This window comes from Mustela nivalis, assembly GCF_964662115.1.
Source record: "Mustela nivalis genome assembly, chromosome: 6".
Classification (NCBI taxonomy): domain Eukaryota; kingdom Metazoa; phylum Chordata; class Mammalia; order Carnivora; family Mustelidae; genus Mustela; species Mustela nivalis.
The window spans coordinates 116,601,063-116,624,682 of NC_139025.1; the positions used below are offsets into that span (position 1 = coordinate 116,601,063).

The 23,620-nt window shown below is 41.2% G+C and overlaps 1 protein-coding gene across 3 annotated transcripts in view; it reads right to left on the reverse strand.

Annotated features, from left to right (window-relative positions):
- Window positions 1-23,620, reverse strand: part of EDC3 (enhancer of mRNA decapping 3) — a 61,355-nt gene that overhangs the window by 22,765 nt on the left and 14,970 nt on the right. For 2 of the 3 annotated variants that reach the window (XM_082735865.1, XM_082735867.1), the window contains exons 2-3: window positions 20,164-20,345; window positions 16,005-16,324 (exon numbers count right to left, since the gene is read on the reverse strand). In XM_082735865.1, the coding sequence (XP_082591991.1) occupies window positions 16,005-16,324; window positions 20,164-20,327 (484 nt within the window). In that variant the 5' untranslated portion in view covers window positions 20,328-20,345. Of the gene's footprint in view, window positions 1-16,004; window positions 16,325-20,163; window positions 20,346-22,831; window positions 22,961-23,620 lie in introns of all 3 variants that reach the window. The other variant, XM_082735866.1, reaches the window with a different exon arrangement.

Consider the following 23,620-nt stretch of genomic DNA (forward strand, 5'->3'; position numbering starts at 1 on the left):
GAAAATACATTAGTCTTTTATGGAGAGTGTTAAAGGAATCAAAGTGAAGATGAGAAAGGTAGGCTATTCCTAGATCATATTAAGTAGCACAAACTACCACAAATCTCATGGAATAATAGATTTCATATATTAACCAAGTAACAGTGAAGATAAAATAAGTACAACTCCTGGAAATCTTACCAGTTCTATCCTTCATAAGGAAATTAGTAATGACAGAGGCTTTTTTGGCAACTGAGTAACAAAAAAAGTGGAAGGGCAAGAGTACAACAGCTTCCCACAGGTCTGGATTTTTTTTTTTTTTAAAGATTTTATTTATTCATTTGACAGAGAGAGATCACAAGTAAGCAGAGAGGCAGGCAGAGAGAGAGGAAGGGAAGCAGGCTCCCTGCTGAGCAGAGAGCCCCATGCGGGACTTGATCCCAGGACCCTGAGATCATGACCTGAGCCAAAGGCAGCGGCTTAACCCACTGAGCCACCCAGGCGCCCCAGGTCTGGATGTTTTGATCTTAATTGTCCAGCAGTAGTGAACAGAGAAATACCCACCCCCTCGCTGTAAAATAAGGCCAACTCCTCATAACCTGAAGCTCAAAGGAAGAGAATACTCAACTGACTCCTAATTCTCTGCTTACCAAGCAAGCAACCTTCTGATTTTTAATCTGACCTCAGTCTAATAGACACCAGCCGGAGACAATCTCTGTTTAAAGAGATTCCAGATCTTGAGCCAAGCATACATCTATCACTGTTAAGTTGGTATTTTGATTTATAAACCTGTTTTTAGATCTCTTAGTTCATGTGATCTCTCTTCTCAGAACTTAACACTTGTCAGTAAGCAATTTCTGAACCATCAAATATGACAAGTACCACACTGACCTGATTCTGTCATGACCACACCAAGATGCACACCAGCACCAAAAGCAGCTGCCCTCCACATGGCCACCACACATCAGTTAACGAGTCTTCTGGCAGCCAAGACAGAACACCCCACAAAACTCTGCAAACCATCCATTCCCAGGGAACCCTGAACTGAGTTTATGCTCTGACCTAATACGACCACCCTGAAAAGGTAGATCAGGTTATTGGTAGGCCAAATGGAACCTCCAATATGGTTTAAATAAATGTAATGTGCTTCCTTTTGAAAGACTGAGCTCCTCAATTATTAAGGTTAGAGGTTAGAATGATCACAAGGAAACCCCCTCACCCCCACACTCATATCATTCCAACTACACTACAGTAGCTTCTCACAGCAACTCCCTTCTGCCCTACAGACCAGCCAGGAGACCTAGGATCTAGCTGCAGTTCTCATTACCACATTATCTTACACCTGTCATTCAACCTTTCAATCTCCTTGTATGTAAAATACTCACTGTTGTATCCCCAGCACAGTTCCTAACACATAGTGAGCAGTCAATATATATTTAACAAATTCACCAACATTGACAAAATTAATTACAATAACTATTCTGAAAGAGGTGTACTGGGCACCTGGGTGGCTTAGCTGGTTAAACATCTGCCTTTGGCTCAGGTCAAGATCCCAGGGTCCTGGGATCGAGTCCCGCATTGGGCTCTCTGCTCAGGCGGGGAGTCTGCTTCTCCCTCTGCCTGCTGTTCCCGCTGCTTGTGCTCTGTCAAATAAATAAAATCTTTAAAAAAAAGAAGAAGAAGAAGAAAAGAAAGGAAGAAAGAAAGAAAGTAAAAAAGAAAGATGTACACCATGTAAATAGAACTCGCATCCAAGTCTTCCTAATGTCAAATATTGGTATGGAAAAGGGCTGAGCTAGAAGATGAGATTTAGACCTCAGAAAAAAACTAAGGCTGGCCAAAATTATGAAGTAGAGGCAAATCTAGCTGAGCCACCAGAAATAGCCTGAATTAAGAAACAATGACAAGCTCGTCAAAATCTGGGTTAAGTTCTAGTTCCAAAAATCTGACAAAAACATTTAGTGAAAGCATGCTGTGTGCCACACCTAGGTGCTAGGAATACACTGTATAAACCAAGGCATGCTACTCAAAAGGAAGGAGGAGAGCTATAACAGCTAGTAACTGAAATACAACGTGGTAAGAATTATACTGTAAGTTTATATCAAGTATCATAGAAATGTGGATGAGAAAGCAGAACTGAATTGGCAGGAAAACACAGGTCAGGATAAAACCATCAGCAATATAAGCAGGGAGAGGAACAACCAGAAAAAAAGTCCAGTGCGTAGGCCGAATGTTTTGCCTCAATACGAAATCAAGGCATCTTATTAAAAAAGAGTCTCTAGCCCAGTGGTCTCTCTCCAGTGAGTGTGTGCAAACCCAGGAGTGTAAAACATGATCCACTGGGATGCAGGGAAAAGACACTAACTTCTCTTTAGTTTTTAACTAAAAAGAGTAGAAAAATTAAGATTTATGAATTTAATGTATGGACAGAAACTGGCACCCTTATGAGGTTTCATGCCAGTTGATCACTGCCAGTATTCCAGGTATCAGAGGAAAGAATGATGTCCATGCAAGTAGTCGTAACATCAATTCTTTTTCATCATGGTAAAATATATATAACAAGAAGCCCAGCAGCAGTAAGTACAGGCACACTGTTGTGCAACTGTATGAATTTGTAGCTACTAGAGCATAATAAAATAAGCGGCTTAGAAAGATTCCTATAAAGAAACAGTATTATTAAAATAATACTAATAATGCAATCACAACTGAACAAGCGCATGGCACAGCTAACACTTCCTCTATTCCTCTTACAGGCATTCTTTAGCTAGGATGAAGTGCTTACAAAATTCATCAGATCTAAAAAAAAAAAAAAAAAAAAATCATCAGATCTAAAGAAGATGGTCTCCCAAATTAAAAAGTATTAAGGTTATTCCAAACATGAATGCATACGGCCTTATCACTGACCAACCACACAGTAAGTGAATATTGTACATCAGGACTCTACCAACTATTCTGACTCTGCCAAATCCAGTCCACTGCCTGCTTCTGTAAGTGTTTTACTGGAACAGCCACACTCATTTGTTTACGTATTGTCTAAGGCTTCCTCTGTGCTAAAAAAGCAACAAAAAGTACTTAAGACAGAGACCTTACGACCTGCGAAGCCTAAAGTGTATAACATCTGACCTTTTACAGAAGTTCGCTCGCCCTGCTCTCCATCATGCCTCTCAGAAGTATTCTTTTTGGTTACTATAAGTTTCTTTTTTTCAGCTAATGACTCTTCAGGCACCAAAATTTTAAATTTTTTAATTAACTGAGCCCAGGATCAGTCCTTTGAACCTCTGTTTCAATAATAATTAGTAAGAATAATAATAGTGTCACTAAACTACTGTCTTTTGTTAAGATTTTATTTGAGAGACAGTGCATGAGCACAGGCTGGGGGAGGAACAGTGAGAGGGACAATCAGACTCTCAGCTGAATGCAGAGCCCAACTTGGGGAGCTCAATGTGGGGTGCTCAACCCTGAGAGCATGACCTGAGCCCCAATCAAGAGTTGGAAACCTAACCGACTGAGCCACCCAAGTGTCCCTAAACTACTGTCTTTCAACTCTACACTCAATCTTCACAGTGCCAGGCTGGAACTCTAAAAACTACAATTTTCTTTCCTTAGCTGGCTGTCGGTTAGCTTCCACTACCAGCAGTAGTTACCTGAAGAGAATGGAAGGAGAAAGGAAGGAGGAATGAGAAGGGACTTCCTCCTTGTTTGCTTGCTATCTGCACCAGCACTGCCCTGCCAGCTCCAGTCTCCAGTTTTTCTTTTCGGCTGGTGTAGACAGAACAAGCTTCACTGCAACTCCCTGAAGAACCACCAGTGGCTCTGGGAAGCCCGTTCTCTGAATGTCCACGTTCTGACAACAGAACCTCTTCCCGGCTTCCTCTCCCTCAATGTCTCCTTTTGCTTCTTTGGTCTTCTGACACCTACTTAACCAATTCTATTAAATTTCATCTGAAATAACTAGCATGGTTACTATTTTCTTTAGTGGTATATCAAGATCTAAAAAATTAATGACTCAGAACTAATTACTCTTCTAACCAAATGTTAATGTTTAATGAGCAAAAAAGTTCTGAACCATTAATAAAATATTACTTCAAAAATTGTTATTTAACCCTTTTTAATTTGTAAAGGTAAAGAACTTTCTCAATTACAGACAGACATGAAGAAACAGCACTTACAGCTCCAATTCTAAAGTCTCAGACATGGGCCAAGAGTAAACACAGACCAGTCTAGAGGTTAAAGAGCCCATCTTCTCCCAGTGTGGATGGAAGTCTTAATTGACTGGAACTCAAAGTAGACAAATAGACAAAGAGAAAAGATTAAAAAAAGACTAACCTACTTCTCTGTTAACAGTCTCTAATTCAACAAAGTAGATATCTAGAAAACATTAATCCCCTAACAGAGGTCAAGTGATCAAACCATAAAGGCAAACCCCTAATCACCACTGCTACCAATGAGGGGGAACAGCTTAGCTATAAACAATCCAAAAATGAAGACAAACACAAAATTAGTCAAAGGGGAAAATACTAAAGAAACACAAAGAGTCTACTGCAGCTCTGGATTCATCCCTGGGAACCAAGAAAAGATGCAGCCAGGCTTGAGCTGCTCAGAAGTGCAGCACTGATTTTTTTTACAGCTTTACTGAAGTATATAATCAGTATACAAAAACCTGCACATACTTCATGTATACAATTTTAGAAGTTTGGACATATTCAAACACTTGCTATACCATGCCCACAACCACAATAATAAACCTATCCATCACCTCCCATCACCCCCAAAATAGTCAATGACTCACAGTTATTCACTGTTCTAACTAAATATTAATTTATTAATAAGCAAAACATTTTGAACCACTGAGCCAAATTTAAACCAATATCACTGTAAAGGTTTACTCCGTGTTTATCTAGTCTTTTTTAATTTGTCCTTTTGTGTCTTGTATCTGATATATACATATAATATGTATGTATGTATGTATGTATGATAGAAAACAATAAATTGATGAGCCACTTAAGAGTTGTCAATGTCACAGGAATGTTTAGTTTTAAAAGAGGAAGCACAAGAAACCTAATGAAATAATATTATGAGTCAAATATTTCATGCTTATATTTTTTAAAGATTTTATTTATTTGACAGAGAGAGAAAGAGCACAAGTAGGCAGAACAGCAGGCAGAGGGAGGAGGAGAAGCAGGCTCTCTCCTGAGCAGGGACCCCAATGCGGGGCTCAATCCCAGGACCCTGGAATCGTGACCTGAGCCGAAAGCAGCTACTTAACCAACTGAGCCACCCAGATGCCCCCACTTAATGCTTATTTTAACGCACTATATAGGCCAACGCGTAATTTGTCTGAAGCTGAATATAGTTTATCTGAAAGACACAAATGGGGGGGGTCTCCATAAGTATCTTCATTTCCGCAAACTGCACCTATAATCATACCACTGCTTACTGAATCCAAAACACATTTCGCAGGGCACCTAGGTGGCTAGGTCAAAGTATCTGCCTTCAGCTCAGGTCACGATCCTGACCTTAGTCCTAGGGTCCTAGGACTAAGCCCCACATTGGGCTCCCTGCTCAGCGGGAAGCCTATTTCTCCCTCTCCCACTCCCCCTGCTTGTGTTCCCTCTCTCGCAGTCTGTCAAATTAATTAATTAATTAATTAATGGGGGCACAAATTTCACTCAGGAAAAAATTCTGATCAGCATTTTTCTTTATTTGTTCAAAAATGTTCATTAAGCATCTGCTGTCCACCAGGATCTGTGCTAAGTGCCAGAGAGTTAATGGTGAACAATATAATGTGACCCCAGTCCTCTCCTGTTACACTCAACCCCCCTCACGATCACCCCCAATCACTTCTGCAGACCCGACAGTCAAACTGCTCACATCTTCCACCATGTACTTTCAGTAGGCCCTTGCCACAGATAAGCAATTTTAGAGTTTTGCCCTGTAAGCAGACCCTGCTGTTGTCTACCCAACATCCATACCTCTCTACCCTCAGAACAAAACCCATTTTTGTTCAGATAGATACAATGCCCTCCTCTAAGGTGAAGGAATGGATTAGTTTCTGAATCAATCATGTGGTGCTCATGCCAACAACTGATTTAAGCATGGGCATGAGAAGAATACTGGTCAAGTAGACAGGACTGGGGGAAGGGCATAGGGCAGCTCTTGCAGCAGGTTGTTATTTATTTATTTATTTATTTATTTATTTTAAGATTTTACTTATTATGTCAGAGAGAGAGCGAGCGCGCAAGCAATGGGAAGGGAGAAGCAGAATCCCCACTGAGCAGGGAGCCCGATGGGGTGCTGGGTCCCAGGGCCCTGCGATCATGACCTGAGCCTAACGCAGACACTTCACTGACTGAGCCACCCAGGCATCCCAGCAGTTTCCGATAAAGGTTTTCTCACTCCTAAAGAACTTCTGATTCTCGATCAGGGGCAATATTACCCCCATGGGATATCTGACAATGTCTAGAGACATTTTTGGTTATGACAACTGGTGGTGGTTGGGGAGTGCTCCCGGCATCTAGAAGGTAGAGTCCATGGATGCTGCTAAACATTCAACAACTACATAAGACAGTCTCCCACAACAACAACAATGATCTGGCTCCAAATGCCAAGAGTACTGAGGTTAAGAAGCCCTGCTAAAGAGGATACCCTGGAAGAGACAGTGTCTTCTCTCCTTCTAAAGAATCTGGATGAGGCACACAGAACTGCTGGACCCAGCTAGTTTCAGTCTGAGAACAAAGCCAACACACAGAGGAGAGCTTCAGAGAAACAAGACTGAAGGCCTGATTATACTATCCCTGGAAATGTCCCAACTCTGGACTTCACCTATGACATAATTTCTCTGTTATCTGAGCCATGAAGTAGGGTTTCTATTACTAAATCAGAGCACCCTGATATAATCCACTTGTACATGAACATTTACCACGAGCTTTTTCCCAAAGAAGACTTCATTGTTACACTTTAAAGTATCGTTAAGGTATTAGAAAGGCGAGAAAATAGTTAGGATGATTATTACTGTCTCCCTTTACTAGCCAAGAGCAGAGGAAGACACTAAGGACTCACTCCACTTGTCATCTTCCAGAGCCTATGTACCTGGCACCATCTTAGGCTTTGATAGACACATTTTCTCAGTCTGTCTTCCAAACAACCCGATTAAAATCAGCATTCTACAAATGAAGAAACTAAGGATGCTCCAAACTGATAATTTCTGAGTTAGGTTTTGAACTCTGAGCTGTCAGATTCCAAATTCCACACAATTGTGGAAACAAGTAGGGAAACCACAAAACTCTGATAGACCCAGGCAAAGTTAAAAGAACGAACAGACGATCACGTCTAGAAAATGAGCACATAAGGTAAAGGCAAAAAACTTCTCCAGTATAGCACAAGGCTAAAAAGGAATTCAAAAGGAACAGGAAACAAGCATTCCTTTTTTAAAAATAACTTTTCGGGGGCGCCCGGGTGGCTCAATGGGTTAAGCCTCTGCCTTCGGCTCAGGTCATGGTCTCAGGGTCCCAGGATCGAGACGAGACCCACGTCACGTCAGACTCTCTGCTCAGAGGGAAGCCTGCTTCCCCCTCTCTCTCTGCCTGCCTCTCTGCCTACTTGTGATCTGTCAAATAATGAAATAAAATCCTTTAAAAAAAATTTTTTTTAAATAACTTTTTGTTAACAAATGTTCATAGTAATGCATAAAATATATAGAAAATTCCAGATACTTACTTAACATTTTGACATGTTTCCTTTTAGTCAAAAATATGCATCCATCTTTTTTTTTTTTTTTAAAGATTTTATTTATTTATTTGGCAGAGAGAGAGATCACAAGTAGACAGAGAGGCAGGCAGAGAGAGGGAAGCAGGCTCCCTGCTGAGCAGAAAGCCCGACTCAGGGCTCGATATGCATCCAATATGCATCCATCTTACAAAACTTTATACCTTGCTTTCTTGCGTAAGAGCTTAGTTCTGGGGAACGCCTGGGTGGCTCAGTTGGTTAAGCAGCTGCCTTTGGCTCAGGTCATGATCCCAGCGTCCTGGGATCAAGTCCCACATCGAGCTCCTTGCTCAGCAGGGAGCCTGCTTCTTCCTCTGCCTCTGCCTGCCATTCTGTCTGCCTGTGCTCGCTCCCCCCACCTCTGATAAATAAAATCTTTAAAAAAAAAAAAAAAAGAGCTTAGTTCTGTTTCATGAAAGATTTCTCCAAATATCTTTTTATATGATTTTTATAGGTTATACCATATTGATCTACACCATCCCTACTGCTGAGGTTTTTTTTTATTTTTTAATTTTTTTTTCCTTTTTATTTATTTGATAGAGAAATCACAAGTAGGCAGAGAAGCAGGCAGAGAGACAGGGAAGCAAGCTCCCCGCTGAGCAGAGAGCCCGACGCGGAGCTCGATCCTAGGACCCTGAGACCATGACCTGAGCCAAAGGCAGAGGCTTAAACCACTGAGCCACCCAGGCGCCCCGCTACTGCTGAGTTTTTTTTTGTTTTAAAGATTTTATTTATTTATTTGACAGACAGAAATCACAAGCAGACAGAGGCAGGCAGAAGAGAGAGGATGAAGCAGGCTCCCTGCTGAATAGAGAGCCCGATGTGGGGCTCGATCCCAGGACTCTGGGATCATGACCTGAGCTGAAGACAGAGGCTTAACCCACTGAGCCACCCAGGTGCCCCTACTGCTGAGTTTTTAAGCTATTTCTCACTCCTATTGTTACAGACTCAGCCCAAACACACCACGCTGACCACTGCAGCTGAAAGATCATCCCCACTGGACTGCCTGCAGCGGTGCAGGTACCTTTCAGTTGGCACTTGACTTATACCACCCACTCTGTTCTACAGTTATCTGTGTTCTTACTCTAACTCCCCAAGGACACCATAAGCCAGCAGAGGGCAGAACCGTGTCATTCAGACTGTCACCCAATTCTATGCCTAGCCCACCATACATACACAAATCTCTGAATAGAAACAGCTATATCAACACACACACACACAAACAAACCAAAAAACACCCCCCAAAACCAACAAAAGTTAGGAGTCTGAAGAGGTCACAAAAGAAAAGCCATCTTGAGATTAACTATGGGAAAGAAAGGGATCTATCAAAACTGTGCGCAACTGAAAAGGTTAGGAAGACGAAGTTGTCAACAGTAGTACAAGAGGGAGCATAAGGCAGGGGCTTCAGAGGAAAGGAGTTCAGCTGTGCCCACTAGGAAGTGACAATGAACTATCCTGGATCTATCACAACAACAGATGAAAATAAGCAATTAATCAATTTAAGAGAAGGCAGGGTAAAAGCAGCAAAACGGGAAGCCATTTTTGGCTCAGCCTAAAGGCTCTACAAACACCACTTCCAACCAAACCAGAGTTGTGCCTTTAGAAAGTAACAGGTGTTTTTCCTCATGCTGTCTCAAGACAGACCTTACATTCACTCGTTTGACAAATATACACTAAGGACCAGCCATGTTCCAAATACTGTCCGGAAAGCAGACAGTGGAAAAAAACCTCCAAGAGGAAATACTGACATTGTAGGTCAGCAAGAAAAAGAGAAGACAAAATAAAGTAAACGAAAGGCAGGCCAATATGCTTAGTTGTCTTCCTATTCTTCCTCTTGCTCACAGTGAATACAAATATTACGTAGTCCTGGGTGAATAAGTGGTCTCGATACTTGGGTTACTCAGCCCAAAGGTCTTGGCTCTGTATTTAAAATGGCCTCTGGCTACTAAGAGAGAAAAGCACTTCCCTTAGAAAAGATAAACAGTGCTTTGCAGATTTCTTTACCTTTCAATTGCAAGGGCCAAATATGTGTTAAGACTAGAGGCTGGCCGCCTTCCTGTGCCATTTTGCTGCCAGCCTCTGGCACAAAAGCCCTTTGGCCAGGATAACTTAACAACAAACCCATTGTTGTGTAACCCTCACTGCCACTTATTTATTGGTTTTTGTCACACACATATTGTGAAGGGGAACTTTGTCCTGCAGTTAGCACGCTAAAGGGCACCTGAAGGTCAAACTGCAAATCTTTTAATGTCAGACTCAACAGGCTTCACGAGGAAGTGACTGAGAGCATCTGGGACCTTCTTTTCAACTCCCCAAATTCCAGGCCTTAGTAATCAGTCAACTTCTTGGGCTCCAGCAGCAGCACCAGGGTTTTCAAGCCTGTTGGATGAAGCACACCCAAGGAGGTTAAGTCACAGTAGGACCTCAGTAGGACCATAAAAACTTTCTAACCTCAGATGGTGCGGTCCCTGTTACACTGAACACACTATACACAGACCTGTATCCTTAGCTGGTCTCAAATGGTTTTCCCTCTACTCCACAGCACTCATGTTCCATTCAGCTACATGACAAATACTCTCAGTGGTCAGTTCAATGGCCAAGGTCACAGGAACTATCCTCCATAACCACCCCACATATACACACAACCTAAAGAAGAGATTAAAATCTGCTTGTGCTAAATCTCTCATCAATGTTGGATTAGGTAACCAGAACCAACAAATCCTCTACAACTCATCATTAACCTTGAAAGAACACTAAAAACCAGAGAGATTATTATTTTCCTATACTTTATCAATCTACTAGTCTCAGTATCAGTGCATATAGACCAGAGAAAATTCTACTTACATATCTCTAATGAGAAAAATATTTAACCTCTATTTCTTCATTCATTGATGAGAAAAACACTGATAATCTACATTACAACTACGGTGGGAAGAAACCACTCTATTTTCTTGGAATCCTTAAAATGCCACATAAAATGCAAAGTCTCTGGCAGACCAGTCTACTAAGTGAACTCAGGGTTCACTGAACAAATAAAGGCAACTCTACCTTCCAACATAAACCAATTCTGAGCCACATCTCATCATCAGATTCCCAGGCCACAGACATTTTCCACACTAACCTGGATTCAAAAGAAGTTCTCTGAATTAGAATAACATTTTAGCGCCATGACCTCTTTACCTTATTTATGTGCACTTGAACACCAACCAGCAAAAGCAGAAGAAACATCTACCAGGGAATGCTTTTGAGAGTGATCCCACTTTTTGTGACTTAGTAAAGATCAAATAAATTATCTGTTTTGAACTTAACTGCACTCTTTCAAGAGAGTTGGTGTAATTGTTGGTAAGGGGGGAAAAATTAGAAAGATACTCTTACTATAACATCCAGCAATCATACTCCTAGGTATTTACCCAACTGATCTGAAAACAAGTCCACACAAAACCCACACACAAATGTTTATATCAGTTTTATTCATAATCACCAAAAGCTAGAAGCAACTAAGATGCCCTTTGATAGATAAACGGATAGGCAAACTCTGACACATCCATACAGTGGAATATTGTTCAGCACTAAAAGGAAATGAGCTATCCAGCCACAAAAAAACATGAATGAATCTTAAACACACATTAAGTGAAAGAAGCCTATCTCAAAAAGCTACATACTGCATGATTTTAATTATGTGATATTCTGGAAAAGGCAAAACTGGAGAAATGGTGAAAGGATCAGCAGTTGCTGAGGTGGGGGAAAGGTCGTGGAGGATAAAGGGGAAGGACTGAAATGGTGAAAAAGGCATCCTGTATAATATTGTAATGATGGATACAAGGCACTGTATTTGTTAAAACCCAAAGAACTTAAGAGCACAAAGAATAAGCCCATGGGACACCTGGGTGGCTCAGCTGGTTAAGCGAAATCCCTGCCTCAGGCTCCCTACTCAGTGCAGAGTCTGCTTCTCCCTCTCCTCCTCCCCCAGCAGATGCTCTCTTTCTCTCTCAAATAAATAAAATCTTTAAAAAAGAATTAGCCTTAGTGTATGCAAATTTTTAAAATACCATTGAGGAGGTGGGAGGATCCCAAGACAGACGGCAGAAGGGGACAAAACAATCTGCTACAAACGTGCAAAAAAGTCAATGAAGGGAGTGTGGGTGCAGGTTGTTAACTCTGATAGTGCTATAACCATGCAGAATGGAATCATTTAAGCTAATGGATGGCAGATAGTAGGAGACAGGTCTCTCATTGTTAGAGTGAGAAGTTACACATAAAAAAAGGAAGCAGCTAGAATGAGGCGACATGGTAATGGGTTAGAGTTGGACACAACCGTATGAACTCACATTAACTTAATATAGTACAGAAAGTCATATAGAAAATAATAGATACACATCTATACATGTATACAGATACCCATTTCCTTGCTCTGTCAGCCAAAAGGCAACACCCAGTAGCAATGAGCACATCTAGCACCCAGACAGTGGCTTGTAATACCATTCTCCAATAAAAGAAACAGGGCTCCCTAAAGACATTGTTGATTCTAGGGTAGGGTAGGAAATAAACAAGATAAACCTGGAGCATCTTGTACTGCCAGAAAGTAGAGTAGTAGGGACCCCCCCACACACAAGAATGGGGGAATGTCAAAGGAACACAGGAGCTAACTAAAACAGCTACCAGTTGTGAAAACAAACAATTTCAGCACTAAAATAAAGCAGTGATGAATTATAACCCAAGGTAGAAGATAACTATGAGTCCTCAATGATAAAAAATACTTAACTGAGTCAACAGGGGAGAAGAGACAAATCTCTGACGTAGAAGAATTCCGAATAATTTATGCAGATACACTGCATATCTTTCTACTCCTTTAGGTATGGACACAGATGTCCTTTCAATATGGAAGGGGGTGGGAAAACCTCTAGAGTAGAAATTTGACACACACATTCCCTCAGCCCAGATATCAAGGTCAACATCAAGTCATAAACCATACTGATATCACATGCCCTTAATACAATGTGATGAAAATAACTTATCACCTTGGTCTTCCTCCCCCAAACACATAACCCAATCTAATCATGAGAAAAACATCAAATACCAATGGAAGGATACTCTACAATACTCTACAAAATACCTGACCAGTACTCATCAAAATAGTCTAAGTCACCAAAACTAATCAGAGTCTGAGAACCGTCAGAAGCAAGAGGAGATTGACTACTAAATGTAAGGTGGTGTGCGGGACAGAAGTCTATGACAAGAACAGGTAATGAGAATGAAATACTGATTTTAATTAATAATAATATATCAACATTGGTTCATTAATTATAACAAATCTAGGGACGCCTGGGTGGCTCAGTTGGTTGGACGACTGCCTTTAGCTCAGGTCATGATCCTGGAGTCCTGGGATCGAGTCCTGCATCAGGCTCCCAGCTCCATGGGGAGTCTGCTTCTCCCTCTGACCTTCTCCTCGCTCATGCTCTTTCTCACTCTCTCTCAAATAAATAAATAAAATCTTTAAAAAAAAAAAAAAAAAGTATAACAAATCTACCTTAGTAAGATGTTAATAACAGGCGGAAAAAATATTTAGGAAAAAACTGCTAATGAAGGTTGTCTCCAAGCACATGAGAATATAAACTGCTTGAATATTTGAACTTTAAACAAACAAGTCCATGTTTTTGGTAAAGAAAGAGTTGGTTTTTTTTTTTTTTAGAAAGATTTTATTTATTTATCAGATAGAGATCACAATAGGCAGAGAGGCAGGCCGAGCCGCTGAGCAGAGAGCCCGATGTGGGGCTCAATCCCAGGATCTTGAGATCATGACCTGAGCCAAAGGCAGAGGCTTTAACTCACTGAGGCACTCAGGCGCCCTAAGAAAAAGAGCTTTTTAAAACGGGCACCTACGTGGCTCAGTCAGTTGAGCACCCGCCTCTTGGTTTCTATTCAGGTCAGGTCATGATCTCAGAGTCCAAATTCTGGGCATGAAGCCTGCTTAAGATTCTCTCCCTCTCTGACGAACCATAAGTGACTGTGGACTCTGAGAAACAAACTGAGGGTTTTGTAGGGGAGGGGGTGGGAGGTTGGGTGAGCCTGGTGGTGGGTATTATGGAGTGCAAGTGTTGCATGGAGCACTGGGTGTGGTACATAAACAATGAATATTAGAACACTGAAAAAAATAAAATTACCAAAAAAAAAAAAAAAAAGATTCTCTCCCTCTCCCTCTGGCTCCTCCTTCCTCTCATCCTGCACACACAGGCACCGGCAAGCTCACTCTCTAAAATAAATAAATAAACATTCTTTAAAAATTAGAAAGGGAAAATAAAGCAAAGTAGTGAGGTTTAAAGTTGAAATGGAAAGAACAAATTTTCTACCCAAGCATTCTACGGTTTTTTCCAAGGATACGAAAGTAACAATTCAATTTCACTCTCAGGTTTTCAATTATTGTCAATTTAGACAGTTTTTTTTTTTTTTTTTTTTTAAGATTATAGTCATTTGAGAGAGCGAGAGGGCACATGAAAAAGCAGCAGGGAGGGGGAAAGGGGGAGGCAGATTCCCCACTGGGTGGGGAGCCCAATGTGGACCTTGATCCTAGGACCCCAGTATCATGACCTGGGTCAACTGCAGACCCGTAACCGATGAGCCACCTAGGTGCCCCGATTCAGACAGTTACCTAAGCAATGAAGGAAAATGTCCAGAATTAATTTTTTTAATTTCCAAAAGTTTAAGATTTTTATTTATTTGACACAAAGATCACAAGTAGGCAGAGAGGCAGGCAGAGAAAGAGGAAGGAAAGCAAGCTCCCCGCTGAGCAAAGAGCCTGACATGGGGCTCAATCCCCAGTACCCTGGGATCATGACCTGAACCGAAGGCAGAGGCTTTAACCCACTGAGCCACCCAGGCGCCCCTTAATTTCCAAAATTTCAATAGCTTGTTCACAAAATCAAGGCATCTTCAAAACTTGAAACTGTTGGCCCCTAAGACAGACACCATACAGATTTTGGTGAATGTTAAACTTCACTTTTTTTTTTTTTTTTTAAGATTTTATTTATTTATTTGACAGAGAGAGACATAGTAAAAAAGGGAACACAAGCAGGGGCAGTGGGAGGGGGAGAAGTAGGCTTCTCGCCAAGCAGAGAGCCTGATGCAGGACTTGATCCCAGGACCCCGGGATCATGACCCGAGCCAAAGGCAGACACTTAAGGACTGAGCCACCCAGGTCCCCCTATACTTCACTTTTTATAACATTACATATAACATAACTGAATATGCTAAAGAGCAAACCACATTCTAGTGAATTACCTATGGTTCCATGGTGATTGAATGGCATTCAACAATTTGTTAGTGCCAAACAAAACTGGGCCATGAATACACCTGTGCATTTCCTCCTTGATGTGTCAGTAAGGACAGGGAATACAGCAAATTCAAAAAACTGTAGTCTGTTAGAAACTGTCTGATCACAGAGAGGCATAGGCCAATCCCTTCCTTTTTTTTAAGGATTATTTATTTATTTGACAGAGAGAGAGAGGAATCACAAGTAGGCAGAGAGGCAGGCAGAGAGAGGGGGGAAGCAGGCTCCCTGCTGAGCAGAGAGCCCAATGTGGGGCTCGATCCCAGGACCCTGAGACCATGACCCAAGCCAAAGGTAGAGGCTCAACCCACTGAGCCACTCAGGCACCCCGCTTCCTGTCTTCTTGAGGATGGAAACCAAATCACAAGTTACTCAAAAATGCCCTGGAACAGCCACGTGCTCAACTCAAACATCACTACTTCCATCAGTTACCAGATTGAAGTTAATAATGACTTCTGTCTATGTGAACTCCAGGCAGGTCACTGGCTTTTCTTGAAGGAAGTTAAGTGGAGGGAGAGAGTAAGGAGCTGATGTGAGCCGCTAATAGCTTATTTTCTTTCCCTTAATATCCTGAGGGACTAGCCCTGCATGAAGTCGATCATGCTCTGCCAGCATCCTTTTTTATGAGGGTAATAAAGAATTTCTTTTTTTTTTTTTTTATTTTATTTATTTATTTGACAAAGAGAGGTCACAAGCAAATGGAGAAGCAGAGAGAGAGAGAGAGAGAGAGAGACGCAGGCTCCCTGCTGAGCAGAGAGCCCGATGCGGGACTCAATCCCAGGACCCCGAGACCATGACCTGAGCCGAAGGCAGCGGCTTTAACCCACTGAGCCACCCAGGCGCCCAATAAAGAATTTCTTTAAAGAACAGCAGTGGGTAAGAGCTTATAGGCCTGAAACACAAGGTTAAGAAGATACATCAACTTGATTCAACTTACAAGAGTTGTGCCGACGGCGGAAACTTTTGGACTGACTCAGGGACTCCGTGTGCCTGTCCACATAGCTCTTTGAGCACTGTTGCTGCTGTGGGGAAATGGCAACATCCTGACTCTTCATGTCTGTCCTCTTAGGGATATTCTGAGGGGCACTGCTGGAAGAGGTTGGCTTCTTCACCAGCTTGCCCGTGCCATTCTGATTGATACCCACTTGGTACCCAACACCAGAATGGCCTAATTCTGTCTGATGAAGGTCTCCAAAATGTTGGTTTTCTCCAGGACCTGGTATCTCCAAAATTTTTAATTCCGTAATGTCACCTGCCCTGAAATACACAAAAGAATCCAAGTCTCAAAACTGTAATGGTGTCACAACCAATGTTCATAATAACATACTTCACAATAACCAAAAAGTTGTAATAACCAACAAACCCAAGTCCCCCCGTAAGATGAATGGCTAAACAAAATACGGTACAAACACACAGTAAAATATTTACTCAACCTTAAAAAGGAGGGAAATTTTGACACATGCTACAATATTGAAGACACTATTTCTAAGTAAAATAAGCCATCACAAAAGGACAGTGATTAAATGATCCCAATTATATGAGATATCTAGAACCATCAAATTCATAGTGAAAGAAAGTAAAAAGGTGGTTATTAGGGCCAGAGGAAGGGGGACTGTAGTTAGTTTATAGGGTATCAAGTTTCAGTGTGGGAGGATGGAAAAGTTCTTGAGATGGAGAGTGGTAATGGTTGCCCATTATGTCAATGTACTTAATGCCACTGAATTATACACTGAAAAGTGGTTAAAATGGTACATTTTATGTTGTGGCCACCTTACCACGTTAAAAAATAATACAGGCAATGTAAAACACACACACACACACACACACAAAGTCTAACAGTAATAAAAATTATGAAACTGGGATCAATAGCAACCAGCTACACTTTTGCAGACCTGTGGTTTTTTGTTTTTTTCCTAACTGAAGTATAGTGATGTACAATATTGCATTAGTTCCAGGTGTACAACATAATGATCTGATATTTACATATACCATGAAATAATCACCACAGTAAGTCTAGTGACCATCTGTCACCAAATGAAGTTATTTTATATGCTATGCTTTACATTCCTATGACTTACTTATAACTGGAAATTTGTACCTCTTAATCCAGGGCTCCATTCCAGTGAAGTATCAGGCAAAAGTGCGGAAAAGTAGTAGACTACTTAAAGACAAGGCTCAGCAACAACAGTCAAGTGACAGCACTGGCCTTTAAAGAGACCTATTATTAATCACAGAACTATCACCAGCATCTTAGATTTTCAGAATGCCTAATAGATTTTTTTCATTCATTCACTCACTTTGTCATTCCATAAGTGTATATACAGCACTTACCATATGGTCTGCCCTGTGCTAAGAATGGACTAGACAGAGACAAAAACCAACACATGCCCAAAACGAACAGTCTGGTCAGTGGAAAAAACAAGCAGACAATCAAAAGTGTTAAATACTGTGACAGAGGTGTGTATAGGGGGCCAAAGAGCCCAAAAGCAAAATATGTAAGCTACTCTGGCAGAAATCGATGAGACATTTAAACAAAGCCTGAGCAGGGAGGGAAAATAAGAGCTGGCCCAGCAGTATGGGGGCGGGGAGTACTATCACAGACCAAGACTCAGAGACTGAGAAAATGCGGCACACCTGAGAAAGTGCCAACATCATGTTGTTACTAACGGGAAAGATGCTTGTGGAAAGCCACCAAGAGGTAAGGCTGTGGAGGTAATCAGGGACTAGATCATAATCACATTGAATTTTTCTGGTGACTATAGAAAAGGTGGAAAACTAGAAGGAAAAGCACCCAATAGGAGACCAGGCGAGAAATAAGAGAGGATGAACAGGACAAGTGACAGTGCAAAGGGAGAGAGGATGAACCCAAGAGAAATTTGGAATCCATAGGGTTTGGTGACTAAATGATTATGATGAACAAAGAGAAAGAAGGATTTACAATGATTCTAAGCTTCTAATTTGGAAAGCTGTCATTAGCCACCAATTAAGGGCAGACCTTTGGAAGAAGAAACCTGCAGGTGATATAATGAGCTCAGCTTTGAAATTTTTTTTTTAAAGGTTTTTATTTATTTGACAGAGAAGTAGGCAGAGAGGCAGGCAGAGAGAGGGGGAGGAAGCAGGCTCCCTGCTGAGCAGAGAGCCTGATGTGGGGCTCGATCCCAGGACCCTGAGATCATGACCCAAGCCAAAGGCAGAGGCTCAACCCACTGAGCCACCCAGGCGCCCCAAAGCTTTGAAATTCTTAAATCTAAGATATTTTCTGGGATATCCACCTGGAAATGGCCAATAGACAAAGTAAGTGTCTGGAGTTCAGATAATGGGTCTTTTTTTTTTTTTTTTTTTTTTAAAGATTTTTATTTATTTATCAGAGAGAGAGAGGGGGAGAGAGTGAGCACAGGCAGAAAGAATGGCAGGCAGAGGGAGAAGCAGGCTCCCTGCTGAGCAAGGAGCCCGATGTGGGACTCGATCCCAGGACGCTGAGATCATGACCTGAGCCGAAGGCAGCTGCTTAACCAACTGAGCCACCCAGGCGTCCCCAGATAATGGGTCTTAATTAAAGATCTGGAGTCTCTGCCAGGTGCCTGGGTGGCTCAGTGGGTTAAGCCTCCGCCTTTGGCTCAGGTCATGATTTCAGGGTCCTGGGATTGAGTCCTGAGTCAGGCTCTCTGCCCAGCAGGGAGCCTGCTTCCCCCTCTCTGCCTACTTGTGATCTCTCTCTCTCTCTCTCTCAAAAAAAGAAAAAAAAAAAAAAAGATCTGGAGTCTCATTAATGTGTAAGAAGTACACATGAAATGGTCTAGGGAGATTACAGACTGAGAAAAGAATAAAAAATAAAACCTAAATAAACCAATCTTAAAAAGTGAGAAGAAAAGGAATCTGGTGCTGGGGGATGTAAAGGAATGGAGGAATACATGGAAAGAAAACCCAAAGGGGTGACAGAGAAATTAAAGAGGGCACTTCAACACTTAGGGAGCATCTGACTAAGGTTAGCATTAAAACACTGCCACTGAATTTGCCTACTCGGTCATTTGCAACCTTGGCAAGAGCTCATTCAGCAAGATGATAAAGTTAGAAGAAAGATAATTGTGGGGTTAAGGAAGGACTAGAGAATGAGGCCACAAAGGAAATGAAAGCAGACTGTTTTGCTCTGAAAAGAACTGTGGGTATAAAGAGAAGGGAAATGACAGGGCAACACCTAATGGTAAACACCAAGATGTGGCAGGTGTGTGGGTGTGCGTGTGTGTAAGTGGATGTGGGTGTGTAGGAGGGTGTGACCTGTGGGGGAAGGCTGGGAATGTTAGAATGCAAAGAGGAAAATGAGGTATGAAGGTTGAAAATGAAGACACAAAAGAGTGTCAAAGGAGACAGAAAAGGACAGTATATAAAGCATATGGGATAAGAGTAGCCCTAAACACAGAGGGCATGCCTTCTACTGAGTCTTCAGAAGGGCTAAGACATTAAGAATGGATACTCCTAGAGAAAAGATTAAGTGAAGGTATTGTTCAGAAAGTCAAGGAAGTTCTTGCCTGACTATTTTGTTGTTGTTTTTGTTGCCATTTTAACCTAAGAATGGAGATTTTGTGACAAACTGGTGAAAAGAGGGATGTGAAGACAAGTGAACTTGAAATCTGCAGACAAACACTAAAAAACACATGTTCCTGTAATTAAGGACATCAGCTATTGGTGACAGTGTGCTTCTAGAGATAAATTAAGACACAAATCTACAAAGAAAGATACATTAATGTGGGGGGTGGGGAGATCAGTAAAGGCCTTAGATATAAGAAAACACAAATAACAAAAGCCAAAGAAAACAGAAAGCTTATTCCAAATTTGACCCATTTAAATAAGAATATTAAGGGCTTGCCAGAGCTAAGAAAAAGGTTTCACAAACCCTGATTCCTGGCTGAAAGCTAATTACCACACAAAGTCTATACTAAAACAACAGCTAGACTATGAAGGTTAAGACTGCAAAATCTCACCCCTGACAAGACACTACTCAAAAGCAGCCCTATCCAAGAGAATGTTGGCAACTAGACCTAGATTCAAGCTCCACAGACCACCAGACTAGATTTGAAGAAATCAGTCAGGACACTCACCTGAAGGTGACTTCTGGCACGAGGCACTTCACTCCATTGTGGAAAGGCCGGGTGAGAGAAATGGTCTGGCTGATCTGATCCACGGCTGACACTCTTCCCTGATAGACACCCAAGCTATCTCCGCAGTTGATGGACACAATACTGCCCAGCCAATCTGTAGCCATGTTTCTGATGTAAGACCACTGTAGAGAGAAGGAGTCATGCAAATCTTGAGAAACAGAAAAACCTTTCATTAAATTCAGCAAATATTATGTCAGGATCTGAACCTTAATACTACATATTCTGGGGGCACCTGGGCTCAGTCCATTAGGCTTCCGACTCTTGATTTTGGCTCAGGTTGTGGGATAGAACCCGGGGTCATGAGATAGGACCCTGCATTCAGTCCGCTTGGGATTCTTTCCTTCCCCCTCTATCTCTCCCCGCCTGGCCCCCCTTTCTGTGTGCAGGCACGCTAATACATCAATCTTCTTATTTATTTTAAAGATTTGGGGAGGCACGCACACGCACGCATGACTGGGGGGTAGGGCAGAGGGAGAGGGAGAAGCAGACTCCCCACTGAGCAGGGAGCCTGAGACAGGATTGATCCCAGTTCTGGGATCATTATGACTTGAGCCAAAGGAAGATGCTTAAATGACTGAGTGACCCAGGTGCCCTAACACATAAATCTTATAAAAAGAGAAAAAAAAAAGAAAGAAAGAAAGAAAGAAAGAAAGAAAAAATACTGCATATTCTGTCACATCCTTAACTGAAGTAGTAAAGTATAAAAAATAAAACCTTTGGGGCATCTGGGTGGCTAAGTCATTAAGCGTCTGCCTTCGGCTCAGGTCATGATCCTGGCGTCCTGGGATCGAGCCCTGCATGGGCCCCCCTATTAGACAAGCTTGCTTCTCCCTCTCCCTCTGCCTACTGCTTCTCCTGCTGTGCACTTTCTCTCTGTTAAATAAATAAAATCTTTAAATAAATAAATAGATAAATAAATAAAATAAAATAAAACTTTTGACAGGAATGCAAACTGGTGCAGCCACTGTGGAAAACAGCACAGAGGTTCGTCAAAAAATTAAAAACAGAACTAACCTATCTATGATACAGTAACTGCACTACTCAAAGAGTAGGTATGGGTTACACACACACACACACACACACACACACACATACACACACACACAGAATATTACTTGGCCACACACAAAAAAAACTGAAATCATGCCATTTGCAACAACATGGATGGAGCTATAATGTATAATGCTAAACAAAATAAACCAGTCATGGGGCACCTGGGTGGCTTAGCTGTTTAAGTGTCTGCCTTCAGCTCAGGTCACGATCCCAAAGTTCTGACACTGAGGCCCCTGTCTGGCTCCTTGTTCAGCAGGGAGTCTGCTTGTCCCTCTCGCTCTGCCCTCCACACCCCATTGCTCTCTCTTGCTAATAAATAAATAAAATCTTAAAAAAAAAATAATAAGCCAGTCAGAGAAAGACAATTACCATATGATTTTGATCATATATGCAATTTAAAAAACAAAACAAACAAGGAAAGCAGAGTGGGGGGGGGGGGAGATCAGATCAAAAATAGACTCTTAACTATAGAGAACAAACAGACGGTTGCCAAATAGGAAGTGCGTGGGAGATGGGTGACATAGGTGAAGGGATCAATAGTACACTCATCTTGATGAGCTCTATGCATAGAATTGATGAATCACTATGTTGTATTGTATACCTCAAACTAGTATAACCCTGTATGTTAACTATACTGGAACTGAAAAAAATTTGTTTTACTTTTTTTAGTAGAAGCATGCATATTAGTGAATAAAAATAACACTGAATTTTATAAATGCTTTAAAGAATAAATAGTAAAGATAAAATTTACCTAGACATCAAATCATACAAACTATGCAACTATTTTATAGCTAAATCAATTCTGACAAGAAAATGGGAGGAATCAGTCTATTCAATTTCAAGACTTATTATATAGCTATAGTAATCAAGACTACACGGTACAGGTAGGAGGACAGATATATAAATCAATGGAATAGAAGAGAAAACCCAGAAATAGACCCACACAAAATAAACCCTGAACTGACTCTGACAAAGTGCAAAAGTAATTCAACAAAGATGACACAGCATTTACAAATGGTGTTGGAGCAAATGGATATTCATCAGTAAAAATAAACTTTGACTTAAGTGTCATAATTTACACATTTACTAAAAATGATTATAGACTTAAATGTAGTATGTCAACCAATAAAACTTTTACGGAAAACATAAGAGAAACCTTCAAGATCTAGGATGAGGCAAAAGATTCTTAAGATACCAAAAGCATAATCAATAAAAACACAAACTGGTACACTGGAATTCTTGTAAACTAAAAACTTTTTTGTTCTGTAAAAACCCTGGTAGGAAGATAAAAACAAAAACTACAGGCTGAGAAAAAATATTTGCAAACCACATATCTGAAAAAGACAAAGAATATCTAGTATAAAGAACTCTCAAAACCCAGTAGTTAAAAAAACCCAAACAATCCAATTTTTAAAAAGGTCAAAAAACACAAGAAGACATTTCAACCTAGAAAACAAACAGACACCAAGCAAGCACATGAAAAAATGTTCAACATCATTAACCATTAGGGAAAGGCAAATTAAAACTCCTCCCGTGAAGATCACTACACACGCACCAGAATAGCTAAAATAAACAAACAGTGACACCACCAAGTCCTGGAAACAAAGCGGAAAAACTGGATTCCTCATACATTGCTGATGAGACTATAAAATGATGTGGCCATTTTGGTAAACAATTCAGCCATCTCAAAACAAAACAAAAATCATGAACGTGCAACCATTACATGACTAAGCAACTGCACTACTGGTCATTTATCCCAGAGAAAGGAAGTCAAGTTCACAAAAATAGCCCCAAACGAGAAACCCAGATGACCTTCAGAGGGTGAATGGTTAAACAAACTGGTACCTCCATACCATGGAAAAAAAGTAAAAAAGTTACATTCCGCAGGATTCAATCTATGTTAACATTCTTAAAACTACAAACTACAGACATGGAGATGAGTGGTTCCCAGGGTTTAGGAAGGGTGTGAGGCAGGAGGGAAATGAGGATGGCTATGAAAGGGACAACACCAGGGATCCTTATAGTAATGGGAATATTCTGTATCTGGACCACATCAATGTCAGCATCTTAGTAGTGACACTGTATTACAGTTTTTGAAGATGTTATCAATGAGAAAAACTAGGATGGGTATATGGAATCTTTCTGTATTATTCCTTACAAGTGCATACAAATCTAAAAGTATCTCAAATAAAAAGTTTAACCAAAAAAATCCATGCCAGGTGCCTGGGTGGCTTGGTAGCTAAGCGTCGCCTTTGGCTCAGGTTACGACCCCAGGGTGCTGGGACTGAGCACTGCACTGGACTCCCTGCTTAGCAGGAAGCCTACTTCTTCTCCCTCTCTCACT